We start from the raw sequence: 16595 nt of genomic DNA, 5'->3' as shown, positions 1-16595 counted from the left end.
TCTGCTATGAAATTCTCCTGATATAAATCCTATGGAAAATTTATGGGTCGCTATGGATCCCCATCACCGCGTACACAAATCAAAGGCCCATTATTTACGCGATTACATAACCTGTACGTAGACATCTAATATTACTTATCTTCATAAACCTACCAACAAACTGTCAGTTCCCTGATACGTATAATCGCTGACGTATTTCATTCCAAAGACGGACAAACAAGCTATTAAGCAAATGGTAGTAATATTTTGGCTTATTAATGTATGTTGGTCCTTCCAAGGTGACTGAAATAATTTCTTGTGTGTGGTACAAGCTACCTGTATGACAATGAATGGAAATAGATTCTCGCAAAAGGAAAACCAACACACCACGAAGTTATTACCCAAATGGTACGGAAATCGGAAGATGTAATGTACACGCATAGCAAAAATTGCATGATTTATTCAAGAGAAAGAGCTTCACAAATTGAGCTCAAGTCAATAACGTCGCGGTCAACCTCTGCCCCTTATACTAGCAGTTATTCTGCTTGGCACTGCTTGTCAAAATGGTTCAAATGGCTCTGAGCACCATAGGATTTAACATCTGAGTTCATCAGTCTACTAGAACTTGGAACTATTTAAACCTAACTAACCTAAGGACATCTCACGCATACATGCCAGAGGCAGGATTCGAACCTGCGACCGTAGCATCAGCGCGGTTCCCGAGTGAAGCGCCTAGAACCGCTCGGACACAACGGCCGGCCCATTGCTTGAGACAGATACTGGATGTTCTCCTGAAGGATATCGTGGCAAATTCTACCCAATTATCCGTTAGGTAGAATCCCTAGATGGCTGGACGGCCCTACCCCTAATGTTCGAGAGCAGACGGTCTTGCTGGCCAAAGTAGGTTTTCGCAAGCACGAAGCTAAACAGTAGAAAATATAGCCTGTGTAGGCAGGAATTGTCTTACTCCAATGTAAATCGGGATGGCTTGCCATGAAGGACAATAAAATTGGGCGTACCTCTTTGTTCTGCCAGCTATGAAAAGAAAAGGCACAGTACACCATCACTCCTGGTTTCCGGGCTGTATGGTAGGCTACAGTCGGGTTGACGTCACACCGCTTCTGGGACGTCTCCAGAGACTTCTTCGCTGGTCATCGGGGTCGGAAGCGAGACTCCTCAATGAAGTCAGTTCTACTGCAGTCAATGAGATTCCAGGCCGAGGAGGTATCTGGTGATGACCTGGACAGAGGTGAGTTTACTGACCTGACAGTCGCCTACCATATGGCCCAGAAAACAGGAATGATGATGTGGGATGTGTTGTGGTTGGCAGGAGAGCCAACACCGTGTTACTAGAAGAGGCCGAAAGGCACGCGATTTAGCTCACGCAGGCTGGCGTCAGGTCTGGAACAGGACAAGGAAATTAGAATTTAGAAAAACGGGCGTATCTGGTGGAATACGTAACTTTAATCCATTAATGACGAACGTCGGTCTTGACGGTACATGATTCACAGTATCAATAGAAACTGGTAATGGCGCATTGCTAGGTCGTAGCAAATAACGTAGCTGAAGGCTATGCTAACTATCGTCTCGGCAAATGAGAGCGTATTTTGTCAGTGAACCATCGCTAGCAAAGTCGGCTGTACAACTGGGGCGAGTGCTAGAAAGTCTCTCTAGACCTGCCGTGTGGCGGCGCTCGGTCTACAATCACTGATAGTGGCGACATGCGGGCCCGACGTATACTACCGGACCGCAGCCGATTTAAAGGATACCACCTAGCAAGTGTGGTGTCTGGTGGTGACACCACAGGATGTATTTCATTATTAGCAGGACCCCACTTATTGTCAGCCATACCGTAGCAGTACATCGACGGTATTCTACACCTCATTTTGTTTTACTTCATATAAGCCATCCTAGACTGACATTTCAGCAAAATAATTCCCGCACGGCACACGGCGAGAGCTTTTGCTGCTTGTTTACGAGTTTGCCAAACCCTAGATTGGCCAGCAAGTTCATCGGATTTTTCTCATTTAAGGATATTTTGGAGGATTACGGGTCCCTCCAACCAGCTCGGGATTTTGACGATCTAACGCACTCGTTGGGCAGAATTTCAGGACATCAGGCAGCTCTATGAAGCAAAACCGTATAACGGTCATGAGCGCTGGCTACCTTTGAGACTGGACGTAGAGAGTTGATGTTAGTCAAGAACAACTTTAACGCGATAATGACGTCGTTATCAATACTTCACTTGTTTTGAAAGAGATCATTTAACAGGGCTACGAGTATCACGATGTTCCTTTTGCGATACTGCGGAAAGACTTGGCAGGATTGTAGCTACTGTACATGACAGGTGGCAGGGGTGGTCACGAGAATATATGGTGGCATGAAGACCGAACTCCGGACGACCACGTGGCTGTACCGAGAGGGAAGACCATCGTACGACTTCGACACATAGCTCTGTCACATCGTACTGCATCTGCAGCAGCAAGTAGCGCCACAATGACATAACAAACAATCTGCTAATAATCGTTTACTTCAAGGATAGCTCCGAGTCAGACGCTCGGTAGCGTGCATTCCGCTGATCCCAAACCACCGCCATTTGTGACTTCAGTGATGTCAAGCGAGGCTTATTGGAAGTCGGGGTGGAAAACTGTTGTGTTTTCTGATGACATCTGGTTCTAACTCAGTGACAATCATGGCTGCATGTTGGTTAGAAGGAGGTCACTTGAAGGGCTGCAACCTATCTGTCTGTGTGCTAAACACGTTGGACCTACACCTGGAGGTATGCGCCGCGGTCTGATTTCGTGTGACAGCTGGAGCACTCTCGTGCTTATCCAACGTATCCTGACTGCAAATCTGTACATACGTTTGGTGATTCGACCTGTTGTGCTGCCATTCATGAATAGCACTCCACTAGGTGTTTTCTATCAGGATAACGCTCGCCCACATACCGCTAACGTAAACCAACATGCCCTGCAGAGTGTTCAATAACCTGTCTCCAGTGGAGCACTTAATGGGCCATCATTGGACGACAACATTAGCGCCATCCAGAAACAGCGTTACCTATTCCTGTACTGACTGACCAAGTGCAACAGGCACGACTCTTCATCTCACAAACTGATATTCGACACCAGCTCATCGCATGCACTTTTGCATCCTTGCATTCAACATTCTGATGGTTAGATCGGTTACTAATGTACCAGCATTTCACATTTTCGATGACTTATATCACGCTTACATTAACCTGTCATCTTGCCATGTTAATAACATTACTATGTTACCTAGACAAATAAATTTCAGAAATCTCATTCCCCTTCGTGTTCGCCCCCGGTAGCTGAGTAGTCAGCGCGACATAACATCAATTCTAAGGGCCTGGGTTCGATTCCCGGCTGGGTCAGAGATTTTCTCCGCTCAGGGACTGGATGTTGTGTTGTCCTAATCATCAATTCATACCCATCGTCGCGCAAGTCGCCGAAATGGCGTCAGATCGAAAGACTTGCACCTGTCGAACGGTCACCCGACGGAGGCCCTAGTCACACGACATTCCCCTTCGTTAATTACTTTTTGGTGCGATTTATTTTCCCTCAGCGTTTGTGCCCGAAGTACCCTCCACTTCCCCCTGAAAAATATAAAGGAAGAAAGTAGCTTCTGTATCACTTATGATTTTGATATAACAAAAGGCGGGTCATGGTTCTTAATAGGATGTGTGATCAACAGGGATGCTATGAAAGCTTTTTAACGTGCTGCCGAGCTGGACGTAAGGTTACTGTGTTGGCATGGACTTCTTGTGTCAGTGTGTTCGAGTTCTCCACCAGAGTGGTTAACAACTGCCGGGTGGTTACACATGCGTGTGTGCTGCACTTGGTCTCCCACACGTGCTGGAAGGTATTTAAGTTGGAGGAAAGGGTAGGTCAACCTATTCACCGAATATCCTCTCGTTCCTGGAGCTCCTCCACTTGCGCAGTTTGATGCAGTGGCGCATTGTCACCCATAAAAAGTCAAGGTCTAATGCATCCCTGAAAATATGCAAATGAGAAGGAGTACAGCGTCAGAATAAAGTTGACCAATGAGTTATTGTGTTCAAAGATTTGGAGGTCAGTTCGCCTATACAACGTTATGAGTGTCCAGACCATGACACCTGGGCAAACTGAACGATGATATGACACCGCTGGACACACACTCGAATGCAGAGAGGTAGGAACACATAATGCATCCAGGAACTTTGTCGAATATGATCGTTTTAGTGGTACAGGTGGCTCACCGTTTGTGACGCGGGAAATGTGAATGTATGCGTGGAAGTCATTCAAGGTGAAAACAGAGCAACAGGCTTGGGAGAACGGTTCACTGGGTTGCCTGTCTGCAGGCGCAAACTAATGCCATGACACAATACGGAGCAGAAGATCTATCTAAAAGTTGTGATAAGTCTGCTTCCTAGAATTGCGGTCTGTAATAACGCCACGGCGTGTAGTATAGATGTAAACTTGGATGTGTATTTTTTCTGTATGTCTTGTAATCTTCACATCCTGGGCTTTTGAAATCCAGGAGGTATGTTTGAACAACCATATATGAAGTTGGCTGACAAGAAGGCAGCACTTCCCTGATGTAGTGGCTACTGTTGAGATTATTCTGAATACGAAGGAGTAGATATTGCGTATTGTATCCAAAAGCCATTAAACTTAGTGCACTGTGTCACTCATTAATGCCGGAAGACAGAATGTGGTCAACGCGAGAGCACCTGTTGTACGACGAAAGTAGCTTGCAACTTTAGGAAGTATTGCGCAGAGTGAGCAATGGGGTATCCTTGACGTCCATCTGTTGTAGAATCTTAGAAAATACAGAGGAGTCCAAAAAATTGCATCCACAGTTTAAAAGTCCATAACTGGCAAAGTAATTGACGGAGTTGTCTCATCTTTGGTAGTGTAATAGTTTGTTGTTTCGGCAATCGCCACACAAGCGTTGTATTAGGTTGTTTTGTTTTGTCAGATGGCAGTCGCCACATAGCGTTTTGTTCTTAGTCGCACCTAGTTACTCGAGTAAACTTGGCTGGCGCAAGGCTTACATTCGACGGAAGGAAGACAGTTTCCAAGTGGTATTTTAAGTACGAAAACATTAATGAGGTTCAACGGCAATGGCGAAATGAGTATCAAACAAAGCCACCGACATGTTTAACGATTCGTCGTTTTCGAGACAAATTTAAAGCCGAAGGCTATGTTAAAGATGTACACAAACAACGATCTGGACGACCTGTAACAGTAACAAGTCCAGCTAACTCCCGTCGTGTGTTACAACAATCCACTCGCTCACCACAGAAGTTGTGAGACAGTGTGCCCATGAAACTGGAGTGAGTCGCTCAAGTGTTCGACGAATTTTGAAGACAGCAAAGTGCTACATCCCACGATTGCTAAACGCAATGAACGAGGACGACCCAGATCGTAGACTGGACTACTGCGATTGGTTTACTAACATGGTGCTCAACAGTGAAGAGTTTGCAGAGATGATTGTGTGGTCTGATGAGGCACAGTTCAAACTCAGTGGTACAGTAAATCGCCACAGTTGTATCTCCTGGGCCGCCGAAAATCCGAACGTCCATGTAAAAAAAGCTGTGAATTTGCCAGGAGTAAATGTGTGGTGTGGGTAGTCTTACCGGGGCTTGATTGGGCCATTCTTCTTTGACGGCACAGTTACCGGTGAGGTGTACCTTCAAAAGCTTCAGATATCTGTTTTACCTGCATCCGAGACTTGTATGGAGACGGTAGAGTTTACTTTCAACAAGGTGGTGCCCCAACCCACTACCAAAATCGTTTTAGGGCGCATCTCGACGAAAGTCTACCAGGAAGACGGATAGGTCGTAGAGCTGCTGTGGAGTATCCACCACGTTCCCCAGACATAACTCCTCTGGGCTTTTACCTGTGGGGAACACTAAAGGACGTCGTTTATCGACAAAAGCCACGCACATTGGACGAACTTCGAGAATCCAACGTACATTCATATGCAAATATCCAACTGAACACGTTCAGTCAGTAGTTCGTGCTGCAGTTCGGTGGCATCGTTTGTATGTGGATGTTAATGGTGACCATTTCGAACACCTACAGTGATATCTTTAAGTTGGACTTTAAAGCTACCCTTTCACCAAAGATGAGATAACTCCGTCAATTAGTCTGTAAGTTATGGACTTTTAAACAGTGGAAACATTTTTCTGGTCCCCTCTGTATACTGAGTTCAGACGTAATGAGTTGCCTCGAACAGCACGACCGACTCCACGCCGAGCAATATAGAGTGGTGAAACATCAGTCACGCAAAACCAACTAAGATTTTCCTCACATGATATCCTTGAAACCATGGATAAAGGTAGTCAAATACATACAACGCCTACAGGGAGAAAACACAGTGATAAATGAATGCTTGAACATACATGCAGATGCCAGACAAACCTGCAGGTGGCGCTGTTGTGTTTGACCACGAACCTCACCTGCGCAATGTCTTTAATACGTTGCAAGAGTCAGTCGTGGTCAGAACACCGTTTTGTGTTGTGTGAGTGCATTATGCCGCAGGTAAGCGACTTCGAACCTGAGCAAAATGTTGGTGCTCGTTTGGTGGGGGCTTCAGTAACCAAGGTAACCAAAGTGTTTGGTGTTTCTAGAGACACCGTTTCGAAGATTTATATCGCCTTCAGGGGAAGAGGATAAACGTCATCTGCTAAGTCACAACTCAGTCGAAAGTGTGTGTTGAGTGATTGCGACAGCCGGTCACTGAAGAGGACTGTGACGGTAAATAAATGGTAAACAGCTGCAAAAGTCACTGCAGAATTAAGAGTCGCACTCGCAGATTCTGTCAGAACCGAAACAACACGAAGGGATCTCCATAATCTGGCAACTGCAGGCGAGCTGGAATACCAAGAATCAGTGATGCAATTGGCAGTAACAGGAAGACGTGTTGCCGAAGCCATAAAACCTGGACTATGGGGCAATGGAGGAATGTCATTTGGTCGGATGTGTCTTATTTCACACAGTTTCTAACTGCTGCCCGAGTTTACGTTTGAAGAGAGAAACAGAGCGGGGAATCGGTGACGTTTTGGGCAGCCACGTCGTGGTGTCCCACGGGCCCAGGCTTGTTCTGCGTGGTCGCATTACTACCAAGGATTACGTGGCCATTTTTGCTGCTCAGCTCCGTCCCGTAGCACCATGTTTGCTCCTTACTGGTGATTCTCTGTTACAAGACGACCTTCTCCTGACACAGTCCAGGACTGTTTTAGTGAGCACGATGATGCATTGTTGCATCTCCCCTACACACCAAAGTAACCAGATCGCATAGTTATTGAGCTTTGTCGTCTACTTTGGAGAGAATGGTGCGTAATCGCTATTGAGTTTCATCACCGTTACTTGAATCTGTCACTATTTTCCAAGAAGAAAGGTTTAAGAATCTCTTGAAAGCCATACAGAACATACAGTTACCCCTTGTGAAAATACTGGAAGCTATTTCGAATTGCACCGGGTTTCTTACATCATATCTGGCAGGGCAATGTATTGTGTTTTTGGTGTTTCGATATTTTTGTCCACCCTTGTATGTTTATTCATGAACCATGGACCTTGCCGTTGGTGGGGAGAATTGCATGTCTCAACGATACAGATAGCAACCACAACGGAGGGGTATCTGTTGAGAGGTCAGACAAACGTGTGGTTTCTGAAGAGGGGCAGCAGCCTTTTCAGTAGTTGCAGGGGCAACAATCTAAATGATTGACCGACCTGGCCTTGTAACACTAAACAAAATAGCCTTGCTGCTTTGGTACTGCGAAAGGGTGAAAGCAAGGGAAAACTACAGCCGTCATTTTTACCGAGGGCATGCAGTTTTACTGTATGATTAAATGATGATGGCGTCCTCTTGGGTAAAATATTCCGAAAGGTAAAATAGTCCACCATTCGGATCTTCGGGCGGGGACTACTCAAGAGGACGTCGTTATCAGGAGAAAGAAAACTGGCGTTCTACGGATCGGAGCGTGGAATGTCAGATCCCTTAATCGGGCAGGTAGGGAAGAAAATTCAAAAAGGGAAATGCATAGGTTAAAATTAGATATAGTGGAATTAGTGAAGTTCGGTGGCAGGAGGAACAAGACTTCTGGTCAGGTGACTACAGGGTTATAAACACAAAATCAAATAGGGGTAATGCAGGAGTAGGTTTAATAATGAATAAAAAAATAGGAGTACGGGTAAGCTACTACATACAGCACAGTGAACGCATTATTGTGGCTAAGATAGACACGAATCCCACGCCTACTACAGTAGTACAAGTTTATATGCCAACTAGTTCTGCAGTTGACGAAGAAATTGATGAAATGTATGATGAGATAGAAGAAATTATTCAGATAGTGAAGGGAGACGAAAATTTGATATAGTCATGGGTGACTGGAATTCGAGAGTAGGAAAAGAGAGAGAAGGAAACATAGTAGGTGAATATGGATTGGGGCTAGGAAATGAAAGAGGAAGCAGCCTGGTAGAATTTTGCACAGTGCATAACTTAATCATAGCTAACACTTGGTTCAAGAATCATGAAAGAAGGTTGTATACATGAGGTCCGCCGATGACATTGTAATTATGTCAGAGACAGCAAAGGACTTGGAAGAGCAGTTGACCAGAATGGACAGTGTCTTGAAAGGTGGGTATAAGATGAACATCAACAAAAGCAAAACGAGGTCGATGGAATGTAGTCGAATTAAGTCTGGTGATGCTGAGGGAACTAAAGTAGGAAATGAGACACTTAAAGTAGTAAAGGAGTTTTGCTATTTGGGGGGTAAAATAACTGATGATGGCCGAAGTGGAGAGGATATAAAATGTAGACTGGCAATGGCAAGGAAAGCGTTTCTGAAGAAGAGAAATTTGTTAGAGTATAGATTCAAATATCATGAAGTCGTTTCTGAAAGTATTTGTATGGAGTGTAGCCATGTATGGAAGTGAAACGTGGACGATAAATAGTTTAGACAAGAAGAGAATAGAAGCTTTCGAAATGTGGTGCTACAGAAGAATGCTGAAGATTAGATGGGTAGATCACATAACTAATGAGGAGGTATTGAATAGCACTGGGGAGAAGAGGAGCTTGTGGCACTACTTGACTAGAGGAAGGGATCGGTTGGTAGGACATGTTCTGAGTAGTAGTGGAGGGCAGCGTGGAGGGTAAAAATCGTAGAGGGAGACCAAGAGATGAATACACTAAGCAGATTCAGAAGGATATAGGCTGCAGTAGGTGCTGGGAGACGAAGAAGCTTGCACAGGATAGAGAAGCATGGAGAGCTGCATCAAACCAGTCTCAGGACTGAAGACCACAACAACAACAACAAACGTATGAGGTATCAAGCGATATTTATGACTGGATTGCAGATTTATTAGTAGGGAGGACGCATCAACATATCTTGGGTGGAGAGTTGTCGACGAGTGTAGAAGTAATTTCAAGTGTGCCCCAGATATGTGTATCAGGAACCTTGCTGTTTGTGTTGTATACTAATGATCTATCCAACAATAATAATATAAACCTTAAATTATTCAGAGGTGAGACAGTTATACTTAATGAAATACAGCTCTAAAAAAAGTACAAATATTCTGTTAGATCTTAATAATACAATGATTAGCAACTTGCATTAAATTTAGAATGGTGTAAAACTGTACACTTCACAAAAAGAAAAAAATATAGTATTGTGTGACTACACCACTGAGTCACAACTGAAATCGGACATTTAATTATTAAATATCTGTACGTAACAGTTTATAGGGATACGAAACTGAACGATCAAATAGGCAGTGGATTAGGAAAAGCTGGCGGAAAACTTCCATTAATTTATAGGACAACAGGTAAATGTGTCAGGTCTCCAAGAGAGATAGCTTACACGAAACGTGTGCATGTTGTTGAAGTGTGTGGGACCCATACAAAATAGGACTAGCAAGGAATACTGAGGGGATAAAAATAAGGGCAGCACAAATGGTCGCAAGTTTCTGTGTCGCATGTTGGACCGTCATTGAAGTCTTGGAAAAACCTGAACTGTTAGATGCTTAAAGATAGATGCAAACTGTTCCGTATCGCTCCCGCAGCAATCGTGTAAACAACATTGAGAGTAGTTACAGCGCACGTAGAGACAATTAAGAGGTAACTCTTCCCAGGCCCTACACACGAATCGAACACGAAGGAGAAGACAACCGCAAGGATCAGTATTGGGTCCATTACTTTTATATTATATGCTAATGACATGTTGACAATTCTCTCCAAGTGCAAATATTACTTATATGATAACGACTTTCAGTTATACTTTGCACAGACGTAACTTATGTAAATGCTTTGTGCCTTATCAGAGTGGGCACATAGCACAGATTTTGACTTAACCCATCCAAAGCGCAAGCAATCTTAGTCTCTTACAAAAGGCGTATTACCCATGAGCTCAGACAGTCTCATTCATCCTTAATTCTAAACGGCACAGAAATGTGTTCTTCTCTTTCTACAAAGAACTTGGGTGATTCTGGACCATCATTTAGACTGAACTGAACATACAACTACATTCTATAAGTAGACGAAGCATAGCTTCATTCACTACAGAAATAAACTCGTAGAATCATTAGCATCCCCATACTTGATTATGGTGATCCTAATCTCTAAGAACTTTCGTTTGAGAACTCATGCCTATTGTAATTGGCGTTCAATGCTTGTGTGCCCATATCTGTGACGTTCGCTGTTGAGGCCGTATCACTCCTGCCTACTAACAATCCGTTTTCATAGAGACCCTGCGTTTCCTCTAGCGTATTTCTTTGCAGCAGCGCAGGAGGGGATAAGTCCTCCACACTCCACATAGGCCACAGGCCCATGACGCATGGCTTCTTGCTCTGATCAGCAGCAAGAGATGACATAGTCCGCCTCATTGCGGGTCATCGAACCTGATGCCACCCACTCCGACCAGGGTCCCTCCTGCCTCAGCAAAGGCCACACTGCACGGTGCCCATTGCCGGGAGTCCCGATGCCCAAGGTAGGCAGGCATCTACTCCTTGGCATACATGGCCCAGGCATCAGCAGAGCTATCACTGTGTAGTCAGGGGGCTACAACCAAGAGAATACATGGCGCCCTCCGCCACAATGGACTGGCTACTGTGCTGGATATCAGGTACAAAAAATACCACTACCATCGTCAGCGTAGCAAACGACACTGCACAGTGGGTGGAGGCAATGCACCTGGGAAGGTGTCCTTGCCCAATGGCTGGAGAAGGAGCGGAGTTGCACATCCATGATTATAAAGGATGCGAAATGTCTCAGTGCACTGTGGACATGATGCACCAGTTGGTTCGCTCTTCAGAAAAGTATTGAAGAATGGAGGACAAACCCTATAGGGGACCACCACAGAAAGGCGGAAATATTTGAGACACCTTTTAGTCCCTCTTACGACAGAAAGGAATACTTCAGGCCTCTTCTAACCCCCGAACCCGCAGGGAGAGGGGGGGGGGGGTGTCAGAAGAGAAAAGATTAGATATCTACAGTACTCCTTATGCAAGGAAAGTGATGACAAAGTCACACAATTATTACGAAATAAACATTTCCTTCCGTCTATGTAATTTGTTCAAAATTCTTCAGCTGCCAACCTCACAACCTCAAAGTGTCACAGTTACGGTTTCGGTCACTTCATCCATGATGTTGTCCATATTAGTCTCCCTGCCACTACTAGAGGGAAAACTTCCCTTTGGCAGTACTCAAGACGTAGCATTTTTGCGGAGGTTTAAATAATTTAGGAAATATCTGAGCTGTGCACATTGGTCTCAGAGGATGGAAAGTTGTGCAATAAGCTGTCTTCTAGTGAAGAAAAAATTTTCTTATTTTTGTATTCAAGACTCTTGGTTTCACATTGGTGTGTTTTTGTGTTTGTGTGTGTGTCTGGGTGAATGAGTAAGTGAGTGAGAGAGAGAGAGAGAGAGAGAGAGAGAGAGAGAGAATGTGGCGAAATGAGAGTGCAGGTGGTGGGGCTAGCAGCGTGCTCCGATTTGCTGTTGCTGTGTATTGGACGCCAGATGCCCTTATTACAATGACTCTCTTTGATCTCATCCCATGACCTCACTCTTAAGTAAGAATATGTGTTGAGTTTGTATTCAAATGCGCAAGAACGGAATTTTTGTCTCCAACAGACGTCAACTGGAGAAGTATCGTGACTAAATTTCGGTGTGATGTTTGTCAGCAAGCGGTCTTCAGATTTTGGACTGTATTACATCATTAGTACAGACTTATCCTGGTACCATGGATTATCTACCCGCTGTTTATAGGCATCTTAAAAAGTTTCATTGGAAATTAAACTATTAATCACGTATATTCATTGTTTACATTGAAGGTTATTGGAGTCGCCTATTGTGACTGCTTTAAAATAAAGTGGATTTGGATATTTATATAATTCAGAAGTAACTATTAAGGTTGGAGTACTTTAATATCTGGTTGAGAACATTGCTCAAAATGTGTATACATTCAACGGATTGACTGCCAGCCTATTCACACACTACCGAATTGCACTTATAAATACAGCCATATAAATTAACTCCATGATTTTATGGCCTTGATATTCTGTGGCTGGCAACGGCCTTGCCGCAGTGGATACACCGGTTCCCGTGAGATCACCGAAGTTAAGCGCTGTCGGGCGTGGTCGGCACTTGGATGGGTGACCATCCAGCCGCCATGCGCTGTTTCCATTTTTCGGGGTACACTCAGCCTCGTGATGCCAATTGAGGAGCTACTCGACCGAATAGTAGCGGCTTCGATCAAGAATACCATCTTACGACCGGGAGCGCGGTGTGCTGACCCCACGCCCCTCCTATCCTCATCCTCCCCTGAGGATGACACGGCGGTCGGATGGTCCCGGTAGGCCACTCGTGGCCTGAAGACGGAGTGGTTTATATTCTGTGGCTCGATATTAATTAACATATAAAGTGCCTGTTGTTAGCACGACAACAATTATTAGATCTTTACGGTACTTACCTGTTGAAGTTAGTTCCCACCCCACCCCCTCCCCATATAATGAATTTTGATTTATAATGGTGGTAGCAACAATTATGCATATTTGTTAGTAGAAACAAAAGATGTGTAAAAACAGGGCAAATATATGTAATATTAAAATTTAGATCTTAGCGCAAAATATATGCAGTGTATCATACCAAAGTCTCATGACTATTTCAGCTTGATGTTGTCTATACGTGCTCTATGCTATACTCACTACATATATATTCCCAGAAATGGCACTCTTGGTATGATTTGTTACAACTAAATATCAGTTAACGACACTTAAGTACTAAAAGGCTTTTGCGAGGTCCTGAGATGAACAATAATAATGCAAAGTGTTGTATGTGAACGGTGTGTTTAGATATATGTATTTATGATGTGAGAGGGGTAAGTTCCTAATCTGCTACATGCTAAAACGTTTTTTCTCCATTTCGTTTTTGCAACAGATTCTGGGTGCCTAGAAGTATGTACCATAACATTCAATGTTATTTAACGTGCTCTCTTTCTCAGAAAGTGTTGTATGTGAACGGTGTTTTTAGATATATGTATTTATGATGTGGGAGGAGGTACGTTCGTATTCTGCTACATGCTAAAAAAATTTTCTCAATTTCGTTTTTGTAACAGATTCTAGGTACCTAGAAGTATGTTCCATAACATTCGATGTTATTTAACGTGCTCTCTTTCTCAGAACGATTTTGTGATTGCAGTCCGGTTACAAAACGTAACATAAAACTCTTGCAAGTGAAACGACGAGCAGTAATATCTGTATTCTAGCTTACTGCCAATACTCTGCTGTTTACTCCGAATTCGTCGCAATTTTTGTGCGTGTGGATTAGGGATGGAGATTATCGTTGAAACAAATGGTTTTCCGTTACATCTTTTTTCCAACGCCAATTTAACATGACTGTTGAAACCACTAAAAATAACCGGTTTCTGGTGACCGATTTTCGTTTTTTCCCATTGTTTCCTCTAGTGAAACAGGCAGCAGTGACAATTGTGTACTTGCTTGTCACAGATATTTAACTGGGAAATAATCGTTAGTGACACTCTCGTAAATTTAGCGGTCAAGGCAAAGATCGCACCACACAGCGAGTGATAATGAGCTTTGGGCAAAATAGGGAATGGAAATTGAGGTTGCGGGTCTGACTGATTTGTACCCTAATTACCCTATCAAGTCTTACATCTCCTAAGTGATGATTTAACTCACGCCCTTGCTGCAGTGGTAACACCGGTTCCCGTCAGAACACCGAAGTTAAGCGCTGTCGTGCTGGGCTAGAACTTGCATGGGTGTCCATCCTGTCTGCCGAGCGCTGTTGGCAAGCGGGGTGCACTTAGCCCTTGACAGGCCACCTGAGGAGCTACTTGATTGAGAAGTAGAGGCTCTGTTCTCGTAAACTGACATACATCTGGGACAGTGGTGTGCTGACCACGTGCCACTCCATATCCGCCTTCAGTGACCTCTGTGGGCTGAGGATGACACGGTGGCCGGTCGATACCGTTGGGCCTTCCGAGGCCTGTTCGGACGGAGCTTAATTTAGTTTAGTTGACTGATGATTTAAGGACAAAAATATGCACATGCTTGTGGCAAGCAACACTGTTCGCCAAGACAACTGTTCAATACACTGTTTGCTACAAATTTCAAAAAAGTTTTCGTTGAATTTTTACACACGTGAATGTTCTAGAAGCGGAAGCCAGCAACACGAGCACTCACGTATTGACTATATGGACGAACTTTTATTTCCCTCCCCTTTTTTCAGAAAAATAAATGCAGTTTCATGAATCGTTTTCTGGCAAACTGCTCCCACAATGTTTCACATCTAAACATTCTGCTTTCGTAATGCCTGCCACGGCACCCACAGAACACCAAAGATAAAAATGATTACGCCAGACCTCCCACGGCTAATCGGAAATGAAGCAATCCTATTGCGTCTGAAATGCCATACATTGCTCTAGTTTTGGGCCAAGCTGTCCCTAAATTTAAGTAATGTCGTAAGTAGCAGATTACTGGTCCTGTCTTTAACGTACCTCTGTGCACACAGGCTGGGCGAGACGCCGCACTGCAGCGAGTACGAACTGGACAGGAGCGCCGAGCCCCGCTGGCAGTGGCTGGACAACCCGCACTTCTGACGTCAATACCGGCCGGTGCCATGTTGGAACTGGCGGCCACAGCTCACTTCGTGATCTCGCAACACTTCTTCAATCTACAGTTCCATTACTTGCAACTATTACTGTTGAGGTTGCTCCCCAACGCCCAATAATTTTTTTTTCTTTTTTAAAGAATATCTCAAAGGTTCTTGATAACAGTATGCACATAATTTGTTGATTTTGTGGGGAAAAATTTGGGCCAGTCCTTTTTTTCTGTCCATTAATATGGATTTTACTTTAACAGCAGCATATGGCAATATATCTAGTGCTTATAATTGAAGTGCGCCTACTTAAAGAGGTCCAGTAATGGCTATAGTTGTCATATGGCAGTGAAATGTGGTAGACATTCTAATGTGTTTCAGTGCAACCAGTTTTGGTCACCAGATGCAGATCTGGCACTGTGAATGAAAGAAAGTCATATAGAAATATTTACATTTGTAATAGATTAGGAATGGAACTCGAGCATTAAAGGTCAAACAAGTGAGAAAAGCATAATGTTGATTTTATTATTAACTGCCAAATGCACAACCAGTTCAATACCAACACTGTAGACAGTGACAAGGTCCTATTCAATGTTACATTTGCACCTGGTGTTCCAACAACTAGAGCTACAATGCGACAGTGGCCAGCCCACACCACCCTGTGTTTCATTTGGGAGGAATTAAATTATCAACAAAGGAATTATATATGATCAACAAAGGAATTATAATAATAATATCTGATTCAAAACTGGGTTTTCCAGCGAATACAGCGATTTAAATAGTTTGTGGTAAAAAAAAGGAATTGGAATTTCTTGATTTTTCAGTCTTTTTTGTTCTGGCTCAAGTGAATATTCTTGTTCATATTTAACAACATGAATATCCATACTTTAAACAACAATGCGACAGTGGCCAGCCCACACCACCCTGTGTTTCATTTGGGAGGAATTAAATTATCAACAAAGGAATTATATATGATCAACAAAGGAATTATAATAATAATATCTGATTCAAAACCGGGTTTTCCAGTGAATACAGCGATTTAAATTGTTTGTGGTAAAAAAAGGAATTGGAATTTCTTGATTTTTCAGTCTTTTTTGTTCTGGCTCAAGTGAATATTCTTGTTCATATTTAACAACATGAATATCCATACTTTAAACAACAATTTTATCTTCTTTATCATTATTAAGAATAAAATATTCTTGATCTTTTCAGAGGCTTCAAGTGAAAACTACTATTGAATCTCCTTCCCTAATTACTTCTTTAAAATGCTTAAAAATACACCAAATAATTCTAATGGATAAAGTACTTGATTTTGTTTGATTTTCAGTTTTACTATTGTTAAAAATATCTCCTTCCATATTTATTTCATTTTATAGAGAAGAAGTTAATTGAAAAGACTAGATGAAGAAATGAATGGGTGTTCCAATCTAGACATAATATTAGCTTTTTTAATTGTAATAACCTCAAATAACTTTGACACATAATTATCAGTTA

General features: G+C 43.2%; 1 protein-coding gene and 1 pseudogene across 1 annotated transcript in view; both read left to right on the top strand.

Moving 5' to 3' along the window:
- Positions 1–15615, top strand: part of LOC126284686 (uncharacterized) — a 121017-nt gene extending 105402 nt beyond the window's left edge. Inside the window, exon 7 of the mRNA XM_049983807.1 lies at positions 15015–15615. Coding sequence (XP_049839764.1) covers positions 15015–15102 — 88 coding nt within the window. The 3' untranslated portion in view covers positions 15103–15615. The remainder of the gene's footprint in view (positions 1–15014) is intronic.
- LOC126285638 (5S ribosomal RNA) lies at positions 12552–12668 on the top strand (annotated as a pseudogene).
- Positions 15616–16595: the final 980 nt, after the last annotated feature.

This window comes from Schistocerca gregaria, chromosome 8, assembly GCF_023897955.1.
Source record: "Schistocerca gregaria isolate iqSchGreg1 chromosome 8, iqSchGreg1.2, whole genome shotgun sequence".
Taxonomy (NCBI): domain Eukaryota; kingdom Metazoa; phylum Arthropoda; class Insecta; order Orthoptera; family Acrididae; genus Schistocerca; species Schistocerca gregaria.
This window is presented reverse-complemented; position numbering and strand designations above follow the sequence as displayed.